General features: G+C 42.5%; 1 protein-coding gene across 5 annotated transcripts in view; it reads right to left on the minus strand.

The window, feature by feature from the left end:
* Positions 1–21,926, minus strand: part of CCDC93 (coiled-coil domain containing 93) — an 89,947-nt gene extending 68,021 nt beyond the window's left edge. Inside the window, exons 1-6 of one of the 5 annotated variants that reach the window (XM_025196939.1) lie at positions 21,893–21,926; positions 20,658–20,771; positions 17,278–17,372; positions 14,154–14,265; positions 11,179–11,277; positions 7,444–7,500 (exon numbers count right to left, since the gene is read on the minus strand). In XM_025196939.1, the coding sequence (XP_025052724.1) occupies positions 7,444–7,500; positions 11,179–11,277; positions 14,154–14,265; positions 17,278–17,372; positions 20,658–20,771; positions 21,893–21,925 (510 nt within the window). In that variant the 5' untranslated portion in view covers position 21,926. Of the gene's footprint in view, positions 1–7,443; positions 7,501–11,178; positions 11,278–14,153; positions 14,266–17,277; positions 17,373–20,657; positions 20,772–21,507; positions 21,853–21,892 lie in introns of those variants that run through there. The other 4 variants (XM_006017889.3, XM_025196938.1, XM_025196936.1 and 1 more) reach the window with 4 other exon arrangements.
* Positions 21,927–21,932: the final 6 nt, after the last annotated feature.

Genomic DNA, 21,932 nt, shown 5'->3' on the forward strand with positions numbered 1-21,932 from the left:
CTTGTCCCCCCCCATGGTTGTGCCTGCCCCCACTCCTCTTGCCCCAGCTGCCTCACACCTTTTACCTTCTGCTCTGGCTCTAGTCCTTCCTGTCCTGACTGAGCTCAGCCAGAAGCTGCTGCTGCTTCTTCTTCATGGCTGGGACAGGTTGCTGCTGCTACTGACTGCCCCAAGGATCAGAGAGAAAGCATAAGGTAAGGAGGGGAGGGGGGTACAGGAAGTGGAGACGTAAGCATGGAAGGGGGCAGGATTTGTGGGGGAAGTCTGCAAGGAGGACCAGGGGAGGGGGGAGGCAGGGAGTGGAGAGGCAGGCAGGCATGGGGGGCAAGGGGAGGGGTGCAAACAGGTACAGAGGAGCAGGCAGCAGGTAAGTGCATGGAGGGGTTGGGGAGGTAGGCTGTAGGGGGGAAATGGGGTGTGGGGGAGACAGGCAGCAGGGGGGCCAGGAACTGGAGAATAAGGGGCAGAGGTCTGGCCCTTCACCCCCTACCACTGCTTTTCCCACCGCAGCAGTGGGTAGGGGACTAATTTAAGATGACCTTCCACTAATTAGATCACATACATGGAAAATTAAAACAAATTTAGATTCTATAAATGGAAAACTGCAATCATTGAGGGGTTGGCCTTAAATTCCAAGTCATCTTAGATTTGGATAAATATGGCACATTCTGCCTCCTTCCTGCTGTTTCAGTTCAAGACAGAGGTCTTCCTGTTCTAAAGTACTATTTGGTATATCACACTTGTTGCTTCTTACCCCTGAGATGGCTACATTTCAGCGTGGGGTAATGGGAGCCCAGTGACTAGCATAAACATTGGTTTCTTTAACTTTTAAAACATTTCATATTCCTTTAAAATATGCTTTTAAACAAACAGAAAAAGCAGCCAGCTCAAGTTTAACACACATCATCTACTCCACTTCTGCAGTATATTAAAGAGGGAACATAACTGAGGCCTTTTAAGCAATAAAATAGGCAAAAGCCCTACCAAGATAGGAGGACAGTGTCGGAGCTGTTTTTTTATGACATTCTATACTGATCTCCAGACACGCTGACAAAACAGTTAACTCTTTTATAGATATGCTGACAAAGACCATTAATGTTCCCAGAATCTGCTCTCTAGCCTTGCTAGCTCTGGATGATGAAAACATGTCAGATCTCTTCTTTCTTCCTCTCTCTTTTTAAGGGCTTTGATAAATGTTGGCAGCTTTACAGGAGGAAAAACTTTGTTTTAAGCTACTGCGTATCAGTATAGACACGACAAAAGCCATTTGAATTCATTACAGCTGTCCAGACACAACAGATTCATAATGCTGTCTTTTTTCTGATTTTTAGCCGGTTGACAGCTATTGCTGAACAAAGGCAGTTCAATTAAAAATGTAAATTTTAGCCATCTGCCAGAACAATTAGATTCCAGTTTCCCTGCCACCCACCCAACATTAGTGCACCTCACATTCACGTTAAGGGATAGTAAATATTACTTGGGTATTAGTTAAGTCAACCAGATACCCTAGTTTCAGAGTTACAGGTGCCAGGCATTTGGCAGCATATAAACAAGAGGAGACCGCAGTGCTCTGCAGTCAACCTTACCAGCCCTGTCTTACAGAAAGAAAAATACATAGCAAATAAACTCAAAATAGCAGTATTCAGACATAGAGGAGAGAAGGAAAAGAATTGTGCAAATAGGAGTGAACTAGTGGTTTCAAGCTTTGCTTGTGGTTTGAAACAAAACTGATACTGAGGTTCCAAGAGTACCTGTTGTGCATCTTCTAAAGTTACCTTCTGTAACTGTAGAAATGCTAAAAAATAAAAATCAATATTTATCTTCCTGCTTTAAAAGAAGTAACCACAGCAACCTTAGGACATCAGGAAATAAATATAAAAAAAGATAAGACCCCAGGCTCCATGAAACCCCTACCTCACCATAAATTCTCATAAGCCAGTGAGAATTTGTTCCTTGTCAGAATAAGGAACAATTGTCAACACTACATGCACCTACACCTACAAAATGAAACTTGTATGAATTCTACTTCAAAAGGTTCTGATCGCTCCAAATCTTGCATTTCTTCAAGTGCAAGCCATATACCCTGATTTTGATTTGGCTGTATACTTTCCAGGCTCAGCACCTGCCAAGAACAGATAATCCATCTCCACCTCTGGTTTGGAGTAGAGCACCACAACATCTTGAGATCCTTGTGGCCGCAGGTGGTAGGATGTTCTACATCAAGGATTTCTATGGAGAACACATGGCTCATGACAGATTCTTTCACTCAACAAGAGGCTGCCAGTTACAATAAGGTCACTGATCACAGCTGCCATGATAGGTTTTAGAGGAAGAAGTGGTCACAGACATGGGTTTGAGATAAAAGTCCTAATGAACAACAGAGAACACTTCAGGCTGGACCTGGAATCACCCAGGGAGATAATGCAGACTGCAGAGCACAAGCAAGTTGGATGGTCTCCAAGTTCATGCTTCACAAGAGGCAGAGAGTAATCTGATATGGCCCTTAAAGTCAGCCCCTGATAAAACAGATATAGGGAAACTAGTGTGAAGGAAGTTAAGGTATGGATCAGCTTGACATATCTGAACCATATGCAAATGGAATATGTAATTTTAGAAGAGGGCATATCTAGCCATTGCATTTCTGTGAAGCAGCGGTAACTTCAAACAGGACCATCAGAAAGAGGATGCACAGAAAAAGCAATCGCAGCAACTAATTTTTCCAGTTATTTAAGATGTGTCCCTCTTCCTTGCAAAGTTGCATGGTCTGGATTTAACCCAAATTAAATCCTTTTCAGCCAACCTCCAATTATACATAACACAAAGATAGGAAGACAAGTATGAAACCTGTTACTATAGAGCAGTGGTCAGCAACCAGTGGTAGGTTTTGGAGCCTCTTGGAGTTGATCTGAGGCTGGGGATCGAGGTCCCTGAAGTGAGGGACAGTGCCGCAGAGGCAGGCAGGAGCAGGGGTAAGTTGAGTGGGGCTCTGGCCAGGTGGGACTTACCTGCTGGGGAGGCACACCCCCAAATAATTTTTTCTTCCTCTGCCACAAAAAATGGTGGTGGTGCGCTTTTGAACTAAACCACTGTCGAGGTGTTTTAGTTCAAGTGTGCTGCTGCCATTTTCTCAGCACTGATGCACATTTCACCACTTATACAACTACATGCAACGAAGCACCCGGCCCTGCGGCGTAAGCATGTGTACAAACAACCCTAGGTTGCATCTCTTTTTACAATCTGCTTGATAGCCCCCCACCCCACCCCAAGATACGTGCCTTACAGGCCTCAGATCTGCTCCTACTTAAATGAGAACCAAACAAGTGTGTTTAGAGAGTTTCTAGATTATAAATGGAGCTGAAATAATATTTAAGATCATTTGAAGAACAGATGACATTTATTTGTGTTCCATTATTTTAAGATGTGTATAAGAAAGATACTGCACTGCCAGAATTTCAAGCCTATTTTTATTCTAGAAGCAACTCTGTTCAGTCTACTTTGATTACAAATAATTATACCAACTGCAGTGAAGGTATATAATGATAGGGGCTATATACACAGGATAAATTCTTAATGGCTCTTGCCTGGTGATCTGAAGTTTTGTTAAATCAAGCAAGCAAACCTTGTTCCTCCAAAGAGATACAAAATCATAAATTTCTAATACCAAAGTAAACAGCAGTTTCTCACCTCAGCATGTTTCTTGCCAAGTGCTCAGCATTACAAATTAAAAAGTCCTACCAACCAGTATAATCCTGAGAAGAACCTGCAAAGCATGCTAAATATGCATATTTTACCGTACGATCCAAGGGGTACATACCAGTCTAATTTCAAAGTATCACAATCAACTGCTCTGAAAGCCAGAGGCTTATGCGTTTCAGACAAGTGTTAGCTTTGATGAGGTGTACATATGTACAATCCACATCTCAAATGCCGACCATAAAGAACAGCAGTTGCAGTTACTGATTCCACTATGACATTTCTTGAAAGGTGATGTACAAAAAGCAGCCTTCATTTGTGCCGAGTAAGGCTGGTGTGTGTATGTAATCCATTCACTTGCTCTGCCCCATCCAATAATCCCCGGTAACAGTCTATTCTAAGATGTCATGGAGAACACAACCCAAGTGTTCCAAGGATGGGCAGGCCACTCTCCCTGCATGGGAGTATCAGAAGATTATTTAAAACAGATCCTAACTTATCTCAGTAAAGTGTAACTGTATTGTGACTTAAATCTCAAAGTTGGAGCACTGGTGTTATCTATAGACTCGCTGGAAAGGGCTTTCATATTCTACAGGGGGAAGCTTTGCCATTGAGAGCAAATATGACTCGCTTCTCACTGCAAACACTGCCTGCTGAGCAAGCAGATTGAGCCTGAGGATCGGGTTAAGAAATGTCCCAGGTAAGAAACGCACCTACACTATGGGATTTCATAAACATCCTCTCTGGCAAGCCTCACACCACTCTGTACTGGTGAATTTTCAAAGTCTATCAATTTGCGGCCACTGCCTCTGAGCTGATAAGTTTTCCTCTTCTCAAAAAGGGAATTAAGGTTTCCTGTTGCAGTCTGACCACTAGCTGCATGTCTGAACTTCAATGAAAGGGAAGGAAGTAAAAAAATGCAAGCTGGTCATTAACACAACTACAAAACAAGTACCAAAAATGAAGTCAGGAAGGTGTATTTACTGAAAAGTAGCAAAACAAGATGGTTTAAGGCAGTGGTTCTCAACATTTGAGGTTCATGGCACCCCTCATTAGACTCATAGCATCCTTCAAAAAAAGTCGGCTCTTAGCTTTCACTTGTTTCTTGACTATGGAAAAAGAATACAGCAATTCTTCTGTCGCAAGGAAGCCGGAAAGACCACAACAGGTCAGAATGTTTTGGACACTAGAGACTCCTATTTAAAATCTCTGGGTTTATCTTGTGAATCGTGTATAGGTGCCTGCATGCCTAACAGTGCCAATACTGTGCAGTACCCTTAAAAGTACCTTATGGTACCCCGGGGTGCTACAGCACTCTGGTTGAGAATCATTGGTTTAGAGTCTCTCTCTCTCTCACATACATACACACACAGAGTGATATAACATATTTATGCTGGGTAAAGGCGATTGGTATGTAGGGCTGGAATGAGAAAGATGACTCAACTGATGCATAGCTTGCTTCAGCACCCACTTCATTTAAGTCTCTTCCCACCTTCACTTCCAATATTTTTCAAGTAATAAAAAGTTAAATATCTCAAGCTCACTCAGCTTAGAGCAGGGGTGGCCAACATGCGGCTCCGGAGCCACGCGCGGCTCTTCAGAAGTTAATACAAGTCTCCTCCAATCTTTGCACAAGCACACGGTGACCAGCTTCCATGGCAACCCCAGCCTTGCGCTATCACAGCACAGCTGCGGCTGGGGGGGCCCCGGGGGACAACCCGGGTCTCCATGGAGACCAGTCCCAGCCATGCGGGCAGGGGCTGCTGGGAAATGAAATTCAGCTGCTGTCCGGATCTGCCATTTTGCCCACCCCTGACTGAAGCAAATGTAGCTGTGCTGTAGCTGCTGCAGGCATAACGTCCATCTCTTGTTACATGAAGCTTCTCTGGAGAGATCTGATCAGTGAGCAAAGCATCCATTACAACCCAGATATTTCATCAGCTTTTGCAACATCACATCTTTTTTTTGTATTGAAGTGACCAGCATACATCTAGCACCACAATTCCACTGAAGAATCAACAGCAAAATATGGGTTGAGAAGGAAGAAGCTCATTTATAAGCAAGACACAAGTTAGGACAAGCTTGATAAACAAGCGGAAGTTCAGTGGATCTGAAGTGATATATAAATGCAACCCGTTAGGAATTTGCCTCCATGAATTAGCATGCACCAGTAATTTAAGAGATGGTGCTGGTACATAAACAAGAAGGTAACATGGCTTCCATCCCACATGGAATGAAATTAATGTTTGCAAAATAGAAAAGAGCATATCAGAATAGAAAGACTGCTCGGGCACCGATTATGAGAGTGGAATTACTTAATTGGTCATCTTAACTTAATTACGAATGTTCAAACACACATAAGAGGTCTAAAATACCTCTTGCAGAGCGTAATTAACATTTTTAATAGTGAAGTTAATCAACCACCAGAACTGATTTAGTAAGAAAAAGGAAATGCTGATCACCACTTGAAGAAATAAGTCAAGATTAGATGCTTTATAAAAAGCTATGCTCTAATTCAACCACATCTTATTAGGCTTGCAAGCATTCACTTATTTAACAAGGAAAGACAATTCCTTCCAATGCAGCAGAAATTAGTGGTGAAAATTCTCTGATCTGTGTCAAGCAGGCAGTAAGACAGTGGCTTTAACATCTACAGCCAAGAATTTCAAGTCCATTTGGGGTGTAGGTTGTAGCCGTGTTGGTCTGAGGACATAGGCAGACAAGGTTCTTTGGGTGAACCTGATATCTTTTTAAAGTCAATTTGGGGGCTTCCATTTTCGAGAGCCCAAGCTGGGGCTCCAAACATGGAACTAATTTTTTCCAGAGGCTGAGGGCTTACTAGTTGCTGAAGACAAGGCCCCTCTGTGGTGCCTCAATTCAAGAACCCCAGCAAATCACTGGGTGGCATATGTTTATAAAGAGGCTCAGGGAGAAATGAAGCAACCTAATGAAGTAACGGGTGGTTATGTGCAAAAGTCAGACAATGAGATTGGAGATACAAGCTGTTTCACAAGCAACGGCATACTGGTGCCAAATTACTATGCAAACATTTCCATTCAGGAGACAAAATGTCACATCTTATGCATTTTGAAATGTCAATCTTTGGTGCTGTTATCTGGTCCATAATGTTACTTGCATCAACATGGTTTCCAAAACATGCAGCTTCTTTTAACAGTTCTGTCATCTAAAGAATTAGAAGCTGTATTTTTAAAGAAGGAGAAAAATAAGAGATACTACCTTATATGCCAAGGGTCTGACTTTTTAGAAACAAAAATATTACCCAGGTAGGATGCACATTTTAGTTGTCAGTTAGACTTAAAAACATTGAGTTTCATACATATAAAATCCAGGAATCTAATTCCAACTTTTCTCATCTTAAAAGTAATTTATTCTATTTTATGGCCATTTCAAAATGAACATTTCTAGTTTCCCAGAGTTTTAATGGCTTGTAATTTTGTAATCTTGTAATTTTTGTCTGACGGCATGGAACGGCAGTTGCCCTACACAAGCAACTGATGTGGTTTGTCCCAGCAATACATTATACACCTAAAGGTTTCCAACCTGAAATGTTGGCATCTATAACCCTCTCTCAGAATGAGATTTGACATGTAGCACTTAATTGGGACCTCCTCATAAGAAAACCCAGCAGTAGTTGTATTAATTAGAATTAAATATCACCATTTTGTTACTCACAAAAAGGACTTAGTTTGGAAGGTTGATCATAAAATCTCTCTAATGTGCTGTACTTACAAAGATATCCGTAACCGTTTTGATAGCCTTCTCTTTTCTTTGCTTAAATTCATCATCCTGCAAGAGAATTAAATTAATCAAGATGACTACAGATACAAAAAAAAAAAGATTAAACCTTAGCAGAACTAATGAGTTTAGCTAGCAGACGTGTCAACTGGTGTCTAACTGAGCAGCTCAATTATTTAGCACAGATATTTTGTAATATAAAAGGCATATTTCCTCCATAAAATGAATGGGTTTCTAAAACACGTGTCTTTTTGTTCTGTGTTTGTAAGTCACTTAACACGGTAAGATCCTAGTCAGTGGCAGGGGTTCCTTTGTGATACTGAAGTACAAATAAATAGTAATTAAATAGGCGTACTGCGGGGGGAGGGGGAGCATGTATACACTGGCTCTGCGCCATCCTCTTAACTGCTGTTGAAAAACAGACTACAAGCTACAGACAAAGGTCTTGAGAGTGGTAACAAGGGCATCCCCAGAGCATCCTCAGAGCCTTAGTTCTGGGTTTTGAGTATGTGGAGCAGGGGCAGGAAGACAGGGTTTATTCTTCAGCCACAGTCCTGACAACTGCACACAGACAGCATGGGACACCCCTACAGGTTTCACCATATACCACCTTTAAATTTTGCGGGGCAGGTTTAGTCAGCATTATCAGTTTCTCTATCATTCACTGGAAGCCCCTCATCCGTAGATTTGCTTGCTGTAGGCTTCACCAAATGTAAGTAGCACAAATGGGACTGGAATGCACAAGACCCCTGATTGCCACGGCAGTGCTGAGTCCTTCCCAGAGTTGAGAGGAGGAGCACAGCATCCTAAGCTGCCCTTGAAGTCATGGACCAAGTACAGCAGTTTATGCATCTCTCTTCACTACTAATTAAAATCAGTCTGTATTACTCAAAACAAGATTTAATATCCATCTGATTACAAGTCCCTCATCTCCAAAATGGCTGAGCACCTCATTGTTGAATGCATTTACCCATACAAATGCCCTAGCGAAGTAGGAAAGTAGTATTATCACGTTAATATAGAAGGGATGGAAGCACAGAGAAGTTAAAGGCAAAAAGGAGTTGGGAGGAATTCAGGCACTGAAATACAAAACCATGGTCCTGAAAACCCATACTCAGCTGCTGCTTAATTCTGGAGGTACCTTTAATCCAAAGGCACCTCACTTTGAATTTAAAGACTCCCAGCTATCAATACAAAAAAAAGGGAAATTAGATGGATTTGACATGTTCAGTTCTCGACAAACCCATGGTGATTTTATCATCACCTATCATCTAGTAATAGTAGTCATTGCTTAATAATTAGTTCCAGGAAAATTTCTGGCAATTGAAATGAGGTTAACAGGTCAATTGCTGCCACATCTTTCTCCTTCTCCTCGACCTTTTTATTCTTTTTTTTTTTTTTAAATTAAAGGTAGGCAATGTGTTTACCCTTCCCAAGTTGACTGAAACCTCTTCAACCCTTGATAAGTCTCAAAAGGTAATTAAGAATAGTTCAGTGATTATTTTTAGAGATGCACTGATATATAGGTTGCATACTGAATCAGCACTGATAAGAGGAAAATTAACATTATTGGCTATCAGCCTTTTTTAGCCAGTGTAGCTGATAATGTTCACCAATAAATATAATATGCCTTCTGCCCGGGGCCTCCAGACACTGTATGCAAGTGCACAGCCACACGCATGTGTGGCCAGGAATGCAGTCGGACAGCATGGAGAGCAGCATCCTGCCAGTAAGTCTGTAGAGGGGAAGGGGTGTGGTGGAGGGAAGGGGTGTGGGGGGTGCAGATCAAGGTGGTGAGGGAGTGAGGCGGGGGCTACGGGTGCTGCCCAGCCAGTGAATGGGACCTGGGAGCAGGACAGAGCTGTGGGCAGCTCATCCAAGGGAGACATGAAGCGACATGTGCCCTCCCAGATTTGTCCGCAGGGCAGATGCAGGCTGTTCACAGCGGACTCAGGGCTTGCTGCTCTGCTGCCTTTCCCTCGGGAGCTCTGCACCGGCCATACACTCCCTGCCTGCCCAGCAGCAGCAGGGGCAAGTTGTGCCTCCCACTTCCAAACAGGGAGGGGGCACGTGGCTGGCATAGGGCCCCCAGGGCAAAAGCAGGACAGAGAGCCCCAAGCCCACAAGGATTCAACCTCACCCCACTTGGATGGGCTCCAGTTAACAGCATCCCTGCGCTTAAAAACGGTAGCTGTGGTGCTTGAACTAAAGCTCATTCATTGAACTATTGATCCCCTGGATGAGCCGCCAGCGACTGTGTCCCACTCCCTGCCCTAGCCCCAGGTCCCATTCATTGCCCTGGCTGGGCAGCACCCCCAGCCCCTGCCCCACTCCCTACCTCACCGTGGGGGCCTCAATTTGCACCCCTCCCATGCCCCTTCTCTTCCACAGACTTACCTACAGGGACCTGCTTTCCACGCTGCCCAGCTGCATTCCTGTAAATCAGTTACCAGATCGATATCGGCCGATATGGCTGGTTAATAAATTGGGTATCGGCAAAGAAAGTCTTTACCCTAATTATTTTGGCTAGTGATAACCACTATAGGCTGAATTTCATCAGGCCCTGCCCACCTGAATGCATCTAAATATTCTTCCACCTCTCTTTTCTTTTATTATGGCCTCACTCCTATTTTCTTGTTAAAAATGATTCAATAATGTGGTTGCAATTTTTTGTGAAGACTGAAGCAAAGGAGGCACCAAATATTTCAATCATCACGTTATTTGCTCACTTTTCCACTATAGTAATACCTTCCTTTGTCTTCTAGCTCACTAATGTATTTATAACTAGTTTTTCTTATTGCCTTTTTTTGTCCTTTGCTAGTTGTAACTCATTTTGCCCCTTGGTTCTGATTTTATCCTTATACGCTTGTATTATTCTACACCCTCTTTAGCCATGTACCCCTTGATACCAATTTTTATATGACCCCTTTTTTGATATCTCAGAGATCATTGAAGAGCTCTCAGATGCAGCCATAATGATTTCTTACTATACTCCCTGTCCTCCCACTGCATCAGGATAGTTTGCCATTATGCATTAAATAGAGTCCTTTTCAGTAAATGCCAACTCTCTACTACTTCTTTTTCCCTTGCATCATCTTCCCAAGAGGTCCTACCTAACCCTACAATGTGGTTAATGAACCCAATCTCTCACTTTCTTTTCCTTAAAAATACTGAATAGTATGATTTCATGATCCTTTTTCCCCCTACTTTCCACATTTAGATTTTCACTTCCTGTTTGTCAGAACAAACTCTTAAAATAACTGCCCCCATACTACCTTCCTCCACCTCTTGAAACTAAAAGTTGTCCCTAACACGTTGAAAGAACCTCACTCCCCAGGATCCTTTGCCCAGGGGTGCTGCAAGCATAACAATCTGCTCAACTATTTTAGCAACAAAAGAGAAGCAGTAGTGGTTCCAAGCAAAGGTGGACAATATCATACTTCCAAACTTTTTGGCATCTGTGAGGATTCATCTTGTACATGATATACACAGCTGGACCTGCCCTTTACAGCCCTGAATTCACTTGCTTCTGTAACTGCTTTTGTACTTGTTAGATCAACACAGTGATGGTGTAATACCATAAACCAGATCCTTTCCTGATGCAAATCAATATAGTACCCTCAACTTCAGTGCAGCTCTACAGATCTACAGCAGCTGAGGAGGCTGCAACATATCTGAATGTTGACTTATTGTAAGAGAAAGGAAAAAAAAGAACGATTTGGATCTCACCTCTGGTAAGCTATGAGTTTTCTGAAACTGTGATACCGAATAGGAACGGATATAGTCTCCCATTTCTTCTCTAGTTTCTATTGCACGTTTCACCAGCCACTAAAGAAAAAAAATTGATGCCATCAGAAAAAAAGTAATTGCTTAAGCATTTTTATATGGAAGAATCATATTACAAAACACAAGAAAGCTTGTGTGAAAGTGTGACATCTCAGGGACTTCTCTTATTACAACAAACAACAACATTAAATACTTTGTCTTTTTCATCTTTCCTAGTTTAAGAAATACCACAGAAATAAGGCAAAAAAGTGTCCAACTCATGCTACTGAGCTGGATCTGGACCATAGGGTTTCTCATGGGGTGCACAAACCACCTCCAGCAGCAGGATAAGCACCAGCGGCATTAACCCCCATTTGTGGACCCTCTCCACCACTGCTTGCCTTGCTGCTGAAAAGTATCCCCACTGGGGATCTAGACTCAAAGTTTGGCAGAGGGGCAACCCACATCCATAGGTTTAACCCATTGCTGCTTCCTCCAGCTGCTGACAAAAGGTGTCCCCAGTAGGGATCTCAACCTAGAAATTCTGTAGACATGGTAAACCCTCATGTGCTGGCCTCACTGACTCAGTGGCCCTGGAAGCTGCAGGGGTTAGGGCCACCATTGCTTGTCTCATTTAACAATTTCCAGCTCCACAGGCTGTGATTTAATTACTCATGGGCTGCATTTACCACTTTAGTATGAAATTACCACTTTACCGAAAAAATACACATGAACAAGTGCATTCCACGTGACTATAACAGTCAATACTAATAAAGCAGCGGTTGGCAACCTGTAGTCCATGGAGCCACTGAATTAGGCCACAGCTGTGGAGGTTTCAGAAGTGCTGGGCTTAGACTACAGGCATTCTCCCCAAGCTGCCATGGGAAGCAGCACAAGCTGCAGGCCACCCTGACCTGAGATGGGTCAGTCCAGCCCACAGCTGGAAAAGATTGCCTGCTGATGTAGTAGAGTATTTTTTAACATTGGAAACAATGCTAAAACAGTGCTACAGCCACAGAACCTAAAACTTCATCCTCGTCTATTAAATTTTGTCTGCACCATACTTCTAACAAATGTCATGAATAGGCATGACATGCATCAGAAAAAAAAACATTTTTCCCCAGTAGAAAAAGCAAACATGAAAGCATTCAAACAGTTTATGGCAAGAAAAACCTAGCGCTTCTGCCACGAACTGCTAATTTGAGCACCAGCATCCCTTTCCAGTTTCCAGCTCATAGGCAGCCTCAGACCACAGACTCTAGCCTAATGCAAGGACTCAGTGGTCGCATCTACACAAGATGCTGACTGTGCAGTCATTACTGTGCAGTCATTCAGTACTCATATAAATGACTGTGCAGTACCTGGGTGTTACTGAGCAGTTGTGCAGAGGAATGGCTTTTTTGTGACGCCGACTATGCAGTAGCTCATGACTACCCTGCAGTAGTGACACGTCACATTTTTTGCTATGCGACACAACTGCACAGTAGTCATGTGCTACTGCACAGTCAGTGTCTCATGTACACACAGTCAGTGTTAATCTGATTCCGACTGGTAGGGTATGCCACAACCAACATCCTACCATCAAGGTCTGCAGCATTCCTGTCTGTCAGAGCTGGAATACCATGGTGCAGAGAGAAACAGCCTCTGCATTATTTTAAGGCTGGCTTTCCATAGGATCTAGAGGTGGATAATGGAGTAACAATACTATGCATAGCATCCAAGTGATGTGATCTTCTGTCTAATCCAGGCGGCAGGCCGCATAGAAACTACAGCTCTCATGCAAGTTCGCAGGAAAGCAGTCAACTGGTGACCAAATAAAAGCAGCTAAGCTAGAACCTCATGTGAAAGGAAAAGGTACAACATCCCTGTAAGAAGGTTGCTGGTGTCTTGAGCAACTGGCAGCCCTTACAGGAACATGGGCTGTGAACTACCTTGACAATGAGACACGAACTTTCAAAAAAATACTTCAAAGCTTTCTTGACCAAATGTAGGTCAGGAATACCACCTGCTGACGACAGAAGAATAGCAAGATACACTGTCATCTCTAGGAAATCTGGACCTGATGTTTCAATGCTTAAGCCTGGTTAGCGTTCCATTGCAAATGCATTTCTTAAAAAAGGTTTTATCCCAGCTGAATGTTTTCAGAAGGAAGGCCTCAGCATATTTTGGAGGGGGGCAGGGATTGGGACACAGATTTGTTGTTCTGCTTGCTTTAAGACCGTTTTTTGTTGTGTTTCACTATATAGACATGTAAATACACATTCACATATACAGAGCGAGAGGGGAAATCATATTAACACACAATCAACTAGCACTATTTAAAGTGGCTGGTGTTGGAAAGAAGACTTTTTTTTTTCAGTAAAACCAGTAAAACCAGTTTGCAGTACAACTGAAATTTGGGACCAAACAACAGCAAATTATCACCATTAAATTAACAACAAATTAGTATGGAAGGTGTAAAAGTATCAAATGATTATGCAAACCAGCATCATAAAGGGTTAGGGCCAGATGCAATATCTACTGAATTCAAAGGTAGTCTTTTCCACTTACTACAATATGGACTCAGACCCTGGTGGCTAAATTCTTCCTTTAAGGAGAAACATTTAACCAAAAGGAAGCCTGCTGCAGTATCCAACAATGGGGACACCACCAACACTAAAGCCATTTTCTAATTTTAATTCTGTCCATCCCTTCGAAGCATTTCTTTCCAGCACAGCCACAACTTCCCCTCATTTACATTTTTCCTTCCTGGTCTTTAAAAATATTTTCAGTCGTTTTAAAAAAGTATATTTTTAACCCACTTTTTCCTGATATTTCATTGCAAAGGAAAACAACCCTGTAGAAGCCAAGCAGAAGTGTATATATTAACAATCTTAGTCAAGCTTTCAGCTTTTTATTTTGGTTGATTAAAAATAATAATCCAAAACAAAAGTTATTACCTGTACAACAGGGAATATGTGAATGAAATCCAGACCCTGGATCTGATGTGGTTCCAGACGATGCGGGCACTTCATTTTTGGTAAGACAGATACAATTTTCTCAGTTAAAGCACTATTTAAAATTAAAAACAAAACAAAAAAAAGGGAAAAGAAGAAAAAAACCCGCGTAAAATATAATTTCTTAATTTCCTGGAGCATCTTATTTCCAATTTATTTAACAGTTTTAAAGTGCCCCCTAGTGGTTTATATTAGCTACAAGATGCAAAAAGGTCAATCAAGAATGGCTGTGAAGTCATGTCAATTTAAAACATTATAAACTCCTTGCTTGTTCCTTCATTCACATTACTGCACATCAAATGGTAAGATATTTTAAGTCTGCTTAGAAAGATTGCCTGATCATGCGGATATATGTCTTATACATGGCTGTGTGCATACAATATACATGCATTTTTACTGCTAAGGGTTACAATGGTAACTATAAACATAATGGGCGCTATACACGTGTCAGATGTCTGGTCCGATGTGTACTAATTAGCATGCATCGGAGCAGACTCTGCTGGAGCGTGTAAATTAACGCACACCAGCAGGCTCCACATCATGTCTATTCAGTGTCCCCATGCTTCAAAATGGCAGGGGGCTGGCACTTTAAAGTTTCTCAAAAAAGCCTTAGTTCAAGCACTCCCACTGCTATTTTGAAGTGCAGAAAGCTGAACGCACACGATGCTGCCAGTGTTTTAATTAGTGGCTCTTGGAGCCACTCCAAGTAAAAACCCTCCTCCCCAACCACTGCAGAGCACATGTATAGATGAACAGTGATAATGAGGAAGATTATGAACAAGCGTAGACTTGGAGAAGCTTCTAAATGGAAGGGGAAGCTACAATTCAGGAGCTGTTATGCTGTAACTGTTGGGTGTGAATGAGGCTTAACTGCCCCAGCTTTGACCTTAGATAAAACAGGGTTTAGTTGGAGTAATTTTGCTACTCCTAATGCACAAGTACCAGTTACAGCTACGAGGCACTCCAGCGTAGCAGCTCTCCATCCCCTTTGGATAGGCTTATAACCAAAGAAAGATGATATTTGCTTGTAGATAATTTAAGCTTCAGTATGTAAAGTCTGGAGCCAAAGATTCCCTGATCACACTGCAGCACAGCCCACTGAGGTGTGGGCGAAGTCTCCTGCCATCAAAGCCCTTGCTCCGCTTGCTGTATCCAACAGCTCCATAGGCAGTAGATGCCAACCATTGCTCAAAAGCATGAGGGGTTGGATAGACAAGGTTCTTGGGGTAAATGTGATATCTTTTATAAGACCAATAAAGTAAAAAGTTAAGTGAGATCTTTGTACTTTATCTGATAATCCATGTGATGCAAATTTCCATTCTGTCAAAACGGCAGCACGTTATGCATGCCACAGTTGAGTGTTATCACTTTGCACAACCAAGAGCAAATGCAACTGGTTTAAATTTTCTCTTCCTACAAACTGACAAGAAAACATGGTAATTTATGCTTCCATACTTATTTTAAGAATTTTTAAAATAGCTGACCCCAAATTCTAATATTAAACACTGTCAAGTAAAATATGGACAAATGGGAACTAGACAGTCTTAAGAAAACAAATGCTAATTTACCCCTTTCACCACCATCCTGAGAAAGTCATGGAAATGCTGAGACACTATCAAGTTTTGTTATTCTTTTTTTTAAAATGCACCATTCATGCGCTCACCATAACCTACTTGTAAAAACTTCTTCTTTCTTGTGTTGCTAAGACTATAGACTATTTAACATTAATACATTAAATGTACAGATTTAACATTCAAATATCAAATTAATTTTTCTATATTATTTGCACTTGGCACACTTTCAGCATTTTAACCAAGTAGAGCTGTGAAAAGAGTTTTGCTATCAGTTTTGCTTTATGATTTTTATCTGTTTGGATTCCGACATTCTAAGAGAATTTTTAAATTTGTTTAAATTCAAATTCTTTCAATTAAAAAAAGCAGGTGTTTCAATTTAAAACCAACCGAGTCTTAAAATAAAATTTATCAAAGAAAAATTATTTTAAAATCTATTATAGTGGAGAATAACAGGTTTTTATTACCAAAGAATTAGAAGAAAAAACTGTTTTTATCTGTATTTTTAGTTTATTTTGCGCATTTACCAGTATTTAGTACATATTATAAGCTTCCATGGCAGAGGGAGGGAACCTCTCTCAGTGCAGGAAAAAACCCATTCTCTTGATTCTACCAATCACTTAAAATCAAAAGGGACAGACAAATACATATTCTAAAAGGGAAAGTAGCTGAAAGTTGACCATCTTTGTTCCTCCGTCCAATCACTTCTTGCACACTTTAATCAAGGTCCATCCTCACCAAGCATTGTGGATCAATCCCTACACATTACTATGTAAATGCTGCACTCCCCTTCCCAGGGCATGCAATATTTACACTTTTAGGTGTGCAAACACTACGCAAGTTTCACAAAATAAACTGAGAAATTTCAAATAGGAATCTCAGAGCAGCGCCACTTCTGCAATGTTCCACAATCTGGGCAAACAGATGTATTCAGGCAGCTGTGAACCACCTCTCTGAGCTCCCTCTACTGCCATGAAAGCTCTCTAGCTTCTCTCCCTCCACAGCTCAGGTTATGTAACTTTAGACTTTCAGAGCATATTACCATGACTTACATTTTAGTTGCTGATGCTTACAATTCTAAAGTTGAAGACCCCAGAGAGGGGAAGCAATTGTGAAACAGTCTTCAGAACAGTGGTCCTCAACCTTTCTAGACTCAGAACCCCTCATTAGACAAAAGACAGCCTTAGAAAAAAAATGCCAGATCGTGGCTTTGACTTATTTTTTGACTACAGAAAAATAATAGAGCAATTATTCTATTGCAAAGAACGCAGAAAACCCACAACCGTCATAAAGTGCTAGTATGGCATGGCACCTTGTGGCACCTTCAAAATGATCTCACGACCCTGACACCTTGGTTGAGAATCACTGTTTTAGAAAGAAGGATTTCTTATTTAAAAATTGTACAGGTTTTGTGCTTATAAACACGATGCTGCTTTTATATCTTTTGTCTGAAGACTCTGAATAGCCAAACAACACTTTCCACTTTCCCAACTTACATTTTTTGGCCAATTGTAGAGTTTTCCTGAAACAACAGATCAACATCAATGTCAAAGCTGCAAGTAGTAATGCACCAGGTCATGCCCCCAACCACCTGCAAGGAACAGAAACATGTTCTCGTTATGTTTGAAGAGGAGGAAAGGGAAAACAAACAGAATCAAAGGATTTCCACAAAATGAACATGGCTTCATATTTTCTATCTTAATACAGTAAGATTCAAATTCCATCTAGTGCCCCATTACAACTTGCTTTTAAAAGAAGGAAGTGAAAACAGGACGACCTTCGTAGCGTTATAGATTACTCTCTTGATTCCCTAGTTATGAGAAACAGTTCTTCAACATGCAAGTATGCAAAAAAACAAAACAAAAATGGAAACCAAAACCAAACAAGCCAAGAACACTTCTTTGTGATAGACAAAGATTAAGGAAAAATAACATCAAGAGGTTATTTTAGAAGATAGTGACCTGTAAAAGCTGAACAAGCAGTAACTGAATGCAAATGTGCCTTCATCCATCTACTAACAGTTTTGCCACTACTATGCTTTTTATTATTCATATTAAAATAGCACCTGGAGGCCAAAATGCTACATGAGTGGTTTTCAACCTTTTTAGACTCAAGGCACTCCTCAGAAAGTGCCACCTCTTAGTTTTCACATTTTTTCTGTTTTGACGACAGAAAAATAATAGAGCAATTCTTCTGTTGCAAACAACTCTATGTCCACAACAGGTCAGAAAGGATTTCACAATGTTCAAAACAATATGAAATTTCTTGGTTTATCTTATGATCATGTTTGCATAGCTAATGTGGCACCCCTGAAAGGATCTCAAGGTACCCCAGGGTGCCATGACACCTTGGTTGAAAAAAAAACAAAAACTGCTGTGCTAGACAGTACAAACAGCTAAAAGAAAGGCACCTAATCTAAACAGGTGTTCAGTCCTGGTCCCACAAGTCTTTATGCACTTGCTCATCTTTAGGCATTCATAGAATCACAGAAAATGAGGGTTGGAAGGGAACTCAGGAGGTCATCTAGTCCAACCCCCTGCTCAAAGCAGCACCATCCCCAACTAGATCACCCCAACCAGGGCCAGGCCTTAAAAACTTCCGAGGATGGAGATTCCACCAGTTCTCTAGGTAGCTCGTTCCAGTGCTTCACCGCCCTCCTAGTGAGAGATTTTCCTACTATCCACCCGAAACTTCCTTTGCTGCAACTTGAGACCATTGCTCCTTGTTTTATCTGCCACCACTAAGAACAGTCCAGCTCCATCCTCTTTCGAACCCCGCTTCAGGTAGTTAAAGGCTGCTATCAAAGCCCCCTCAGTCTTCTCTTCTCCAGACTAAATAAGTGCAGTTCCCTCAGCCTGGGAAGTCATTTCATTGACATCAAAAGCACTACTCTGGTATTCAAAGAGAACTAGAGATCAGTTTGCAAGACAGAAACCTAAATACACGCAACAACCAAGAGGAATAGAGGCCAAAGAGATGAAGCTATTTAACCAAGAACACGTAGCAAGTCAGACCACAGATAGAGGTTCTGTTTGAAGTGCTCCAAGTGCCTCTGAACTACGAACAGTGAGGGTACAGACACCCTCTGTCTGATAAAGCACTTCAAAAACAATCCTTGAAAAAAGGACATACTTATTTGAAACACGTACTCAAACATCTGCACCAGTCAGTAGAGCCTAATAGCAGCTTGCTCAGCCCTCCAGAATCCCAGAGTACTCTGCTCCCCACACATTGCAATCAGCCTTCCTTGGGAAGCTCCAGAGACCAGAAGCCAGGAGGCATGCAGGGATTCCTGCTCTCCAGCCCTTGCTATGTGCTCTCATGACCACACTGAAGCTTATGACTGGGAGAATCACTGCACATCTGCACAGAGCTGAAGCACTGCAAATTTGGAGCGGTATTTGGAATGCTTCAAATGAAAGTCTGCCCGTACCCGCCATGGCAGGACCTAGGCAGAATCCAGGTTTCCAGACATCTAGAACACACCACACCGCCATCTATCTAAATACTAACTCGGACTGGCTATGAAATATTCCTTATTTATTAGCACCTCCTGATATTAGCACCTTATTAGCATTTCTGGTAGACAGATTATCTACTGCGACAGCAGAAAGAGACAGGGAGGGAGAGAGTGAGGTTATTTAATGTGTGTGTTAGAAGCGTTGACAACAAATCTATAAAATGCTCTATATAGCAAAAACATCTTAGAGTTTCACTGGAAGCACTTGTGCATGTGAGCAGCTCCTTTAGAGAACCAGAATAAAAATTGCGGGAATGGTATATTTATATCTACAAGGAGCATGTCCCTAAAGCATCCAATTCCATTGATCCAGTTACAGGATCAAGTCCTTCAGCACTCTACACTTTTGGCTAACTGTACAAACCACAACTGATTATGAAACTGTAACATAACTGTCAGTGGCCTGAGGAAGCCAAAGGTTTATAGTACAGACCAGAGGTTGGCAACCTCTAAGTAACAGCAGACCACATTAATACAGCTCAGTTAGAGCACAGGGCACCACCAGTGACCTGGACACTGCTTCCCCACCACTGATTGCCACTGCCATCCCAGCATAGGCTGGATCAAGTCTTTTCATGGGTTGGCTCCAGCCTGCTGACCTTAGGCTATACCAGGGTCAGCAGTTTACAAGATGGACAAGCATGCTGCAGAAGAGAAGAGCCTGTTCACAGGCTCTGAGATAGCTGTAAGATACGTATTTTAAGACAGGGGTTGAGGATTTGCCATATTCTCAGAGGTTAAACCAGACAGACCTCTTTAAGAATAAACTTAGTAAAGCCTCACATGTCTTTGAGGTTGGAGGCCCCTCTAGCAACCTTTCCAAAGTATTATCTCCTCTCCCAAAATGTCTCTACTGACAAGCCAACAATAACTTCCTTTTCCCTTTTTTGTAAAAACTTAGCAGCTAAATATTTTCCTTAAGAAAGCTTCTTTTCAGTTCCCTCTCAATACGGCTTATTTTTTGCATGAATGGTTCTTTTTATATTCATGGTGCCAATGCTCCCCCCCGGGTTAAACTCATAGTTTTACATTAAACGAGGTCAATGTCCTTACTTTTTGGGCCATTCAAATTATAAAGGCAGGAGGCATAAGTGTAGCTAAATGCACCTATGCACGCAAACAACTCCAGTGAGGTCAATGGAGCTACGCACAGACAACTGTTTGCAGGATTGGGCTCGGTTTTGTTTGCTGTTCCTCTAACCACAAATATGCTAGGGTACCATATAAAGTCATAAAATAATTTCATACACTGCAAGTCTCTTTTTCTAGCCTGAAACAATTAACCCAAACTTGAGAACAGCATTTAGTATTTACAGTAAATTGTGTCTAAATAATAATGTTGAATTACAGTCTCACCTTGTCAAAGGGGGACAGCCCTTTGATTCTTGCCCTGAAATACCCAGCTGCTACCAGCAGCTCCAAAATTTCAGTCAACTTGATGTTTTGTTCCTCATCTTCTCGGGTTTCAACCTAACAAATAAAGAACATAAAATCAACTCTAGTTTAAGGATATTTCATCATCCCTCCTATTCCTCTTACCATCTAACATTAACAGTCCAGAGACTTCCTGCATTAGAAAGGCAACCTCACATGCCCATCGCCTTCCTTTGGGCTCTTGAGGACTTCCTTTCAGCTATTACAGCAATTGCATGCCCTAAAAACAAAATACTCCGCAAGCACTTAGCATTGCTAAAGGCCCGTAACACAAAATATATGATCTCTGATGAAAGCAATTGTTCTTGCTCTTTTATTTGTTCTCTCTCTCACCTGCTTTTAAATTAAATCCAATCCTCCCCATCCCCAATACTTATGGTCAGCCCCTCCCCCAATACTTATGGTCACAGAAGAAGAGGCATTTGACGCTCGATTTTTCAGGCTTCTGCCACGTCTACACCCTAAATTTAATATTCGCCATCAGTTCTGCGTGAAGCCAGGAACACAAATTTGTATACGGCGTGTGAAAAAGTAAAAATTTCCACCCGATGCAAAAAAGCCAGGCGACGGCGAAGGCTCGCGCTGATCCCCACGCAGCAACTCTGCACGTTTCCACCAGGCAACGCCGGCACGAACCCGCGTCGCCCGCCGGCATTACAACCACCGTCCCTCCAATTTTCCAGGTGGAAAAACCGAGGCGAGAAGTCCCTGAGACTTAACGACCCGAACTCATCCTCCTTTTCCCCCCATCTTCGATTAGGAAGTCGCTTACACAGTCCTTGTCGCGGGCTTTTGCAAGTGCAGGAGACATCCCCCCAAACCTGGCCAGCGGCTGGACTCGGGTGGAAGCAAACCCCTGCGAGCCGGCAGCCTTCGCTCAGGTCCCTGGCGTCTTTTCCCCGCCAAAAAAAGCACGCAGACAGGTGCTGCCTTCCTCCAGGGGCACCCAGGCAGGCCTGCCCCAGGGGCTGGGGCATCCCCTCCCCCTCCTACGGGGGCTGTGAGCCCCCGAGGGCAGACAGCAGCTGGCTCCCGGCCGAGGCGGACCCCGCAGCGGGCTCAGGGGAAGGAGAGGGGCTGCAAGAAGGAAGTTGCACAACCGCGCAGCGCACCCGGGCCCGGCCGCCGGGCAAGAGCGGGACAGGAGCGCGGCCTACCTCGGGGGGCTCCTGCCCCTTGGGGCCGCCCATGCCGCCC

This window comes from Alligator sinensis, unplaced genomic scaffold (genome assembly GCF_000455745.1).
Source record: "Alligator sinensis unplaced genomic scaffold, ASM45574v1 scaffold4_1, whole genome shotgun sequence".
In the NCBI taxonomy this organism is placed as follows: domain Eukaryota; kingdom Metazoa; phylum Chordata; order Crocodylia; family Alligatoridae; genus Alligator; species Alligator sinensis.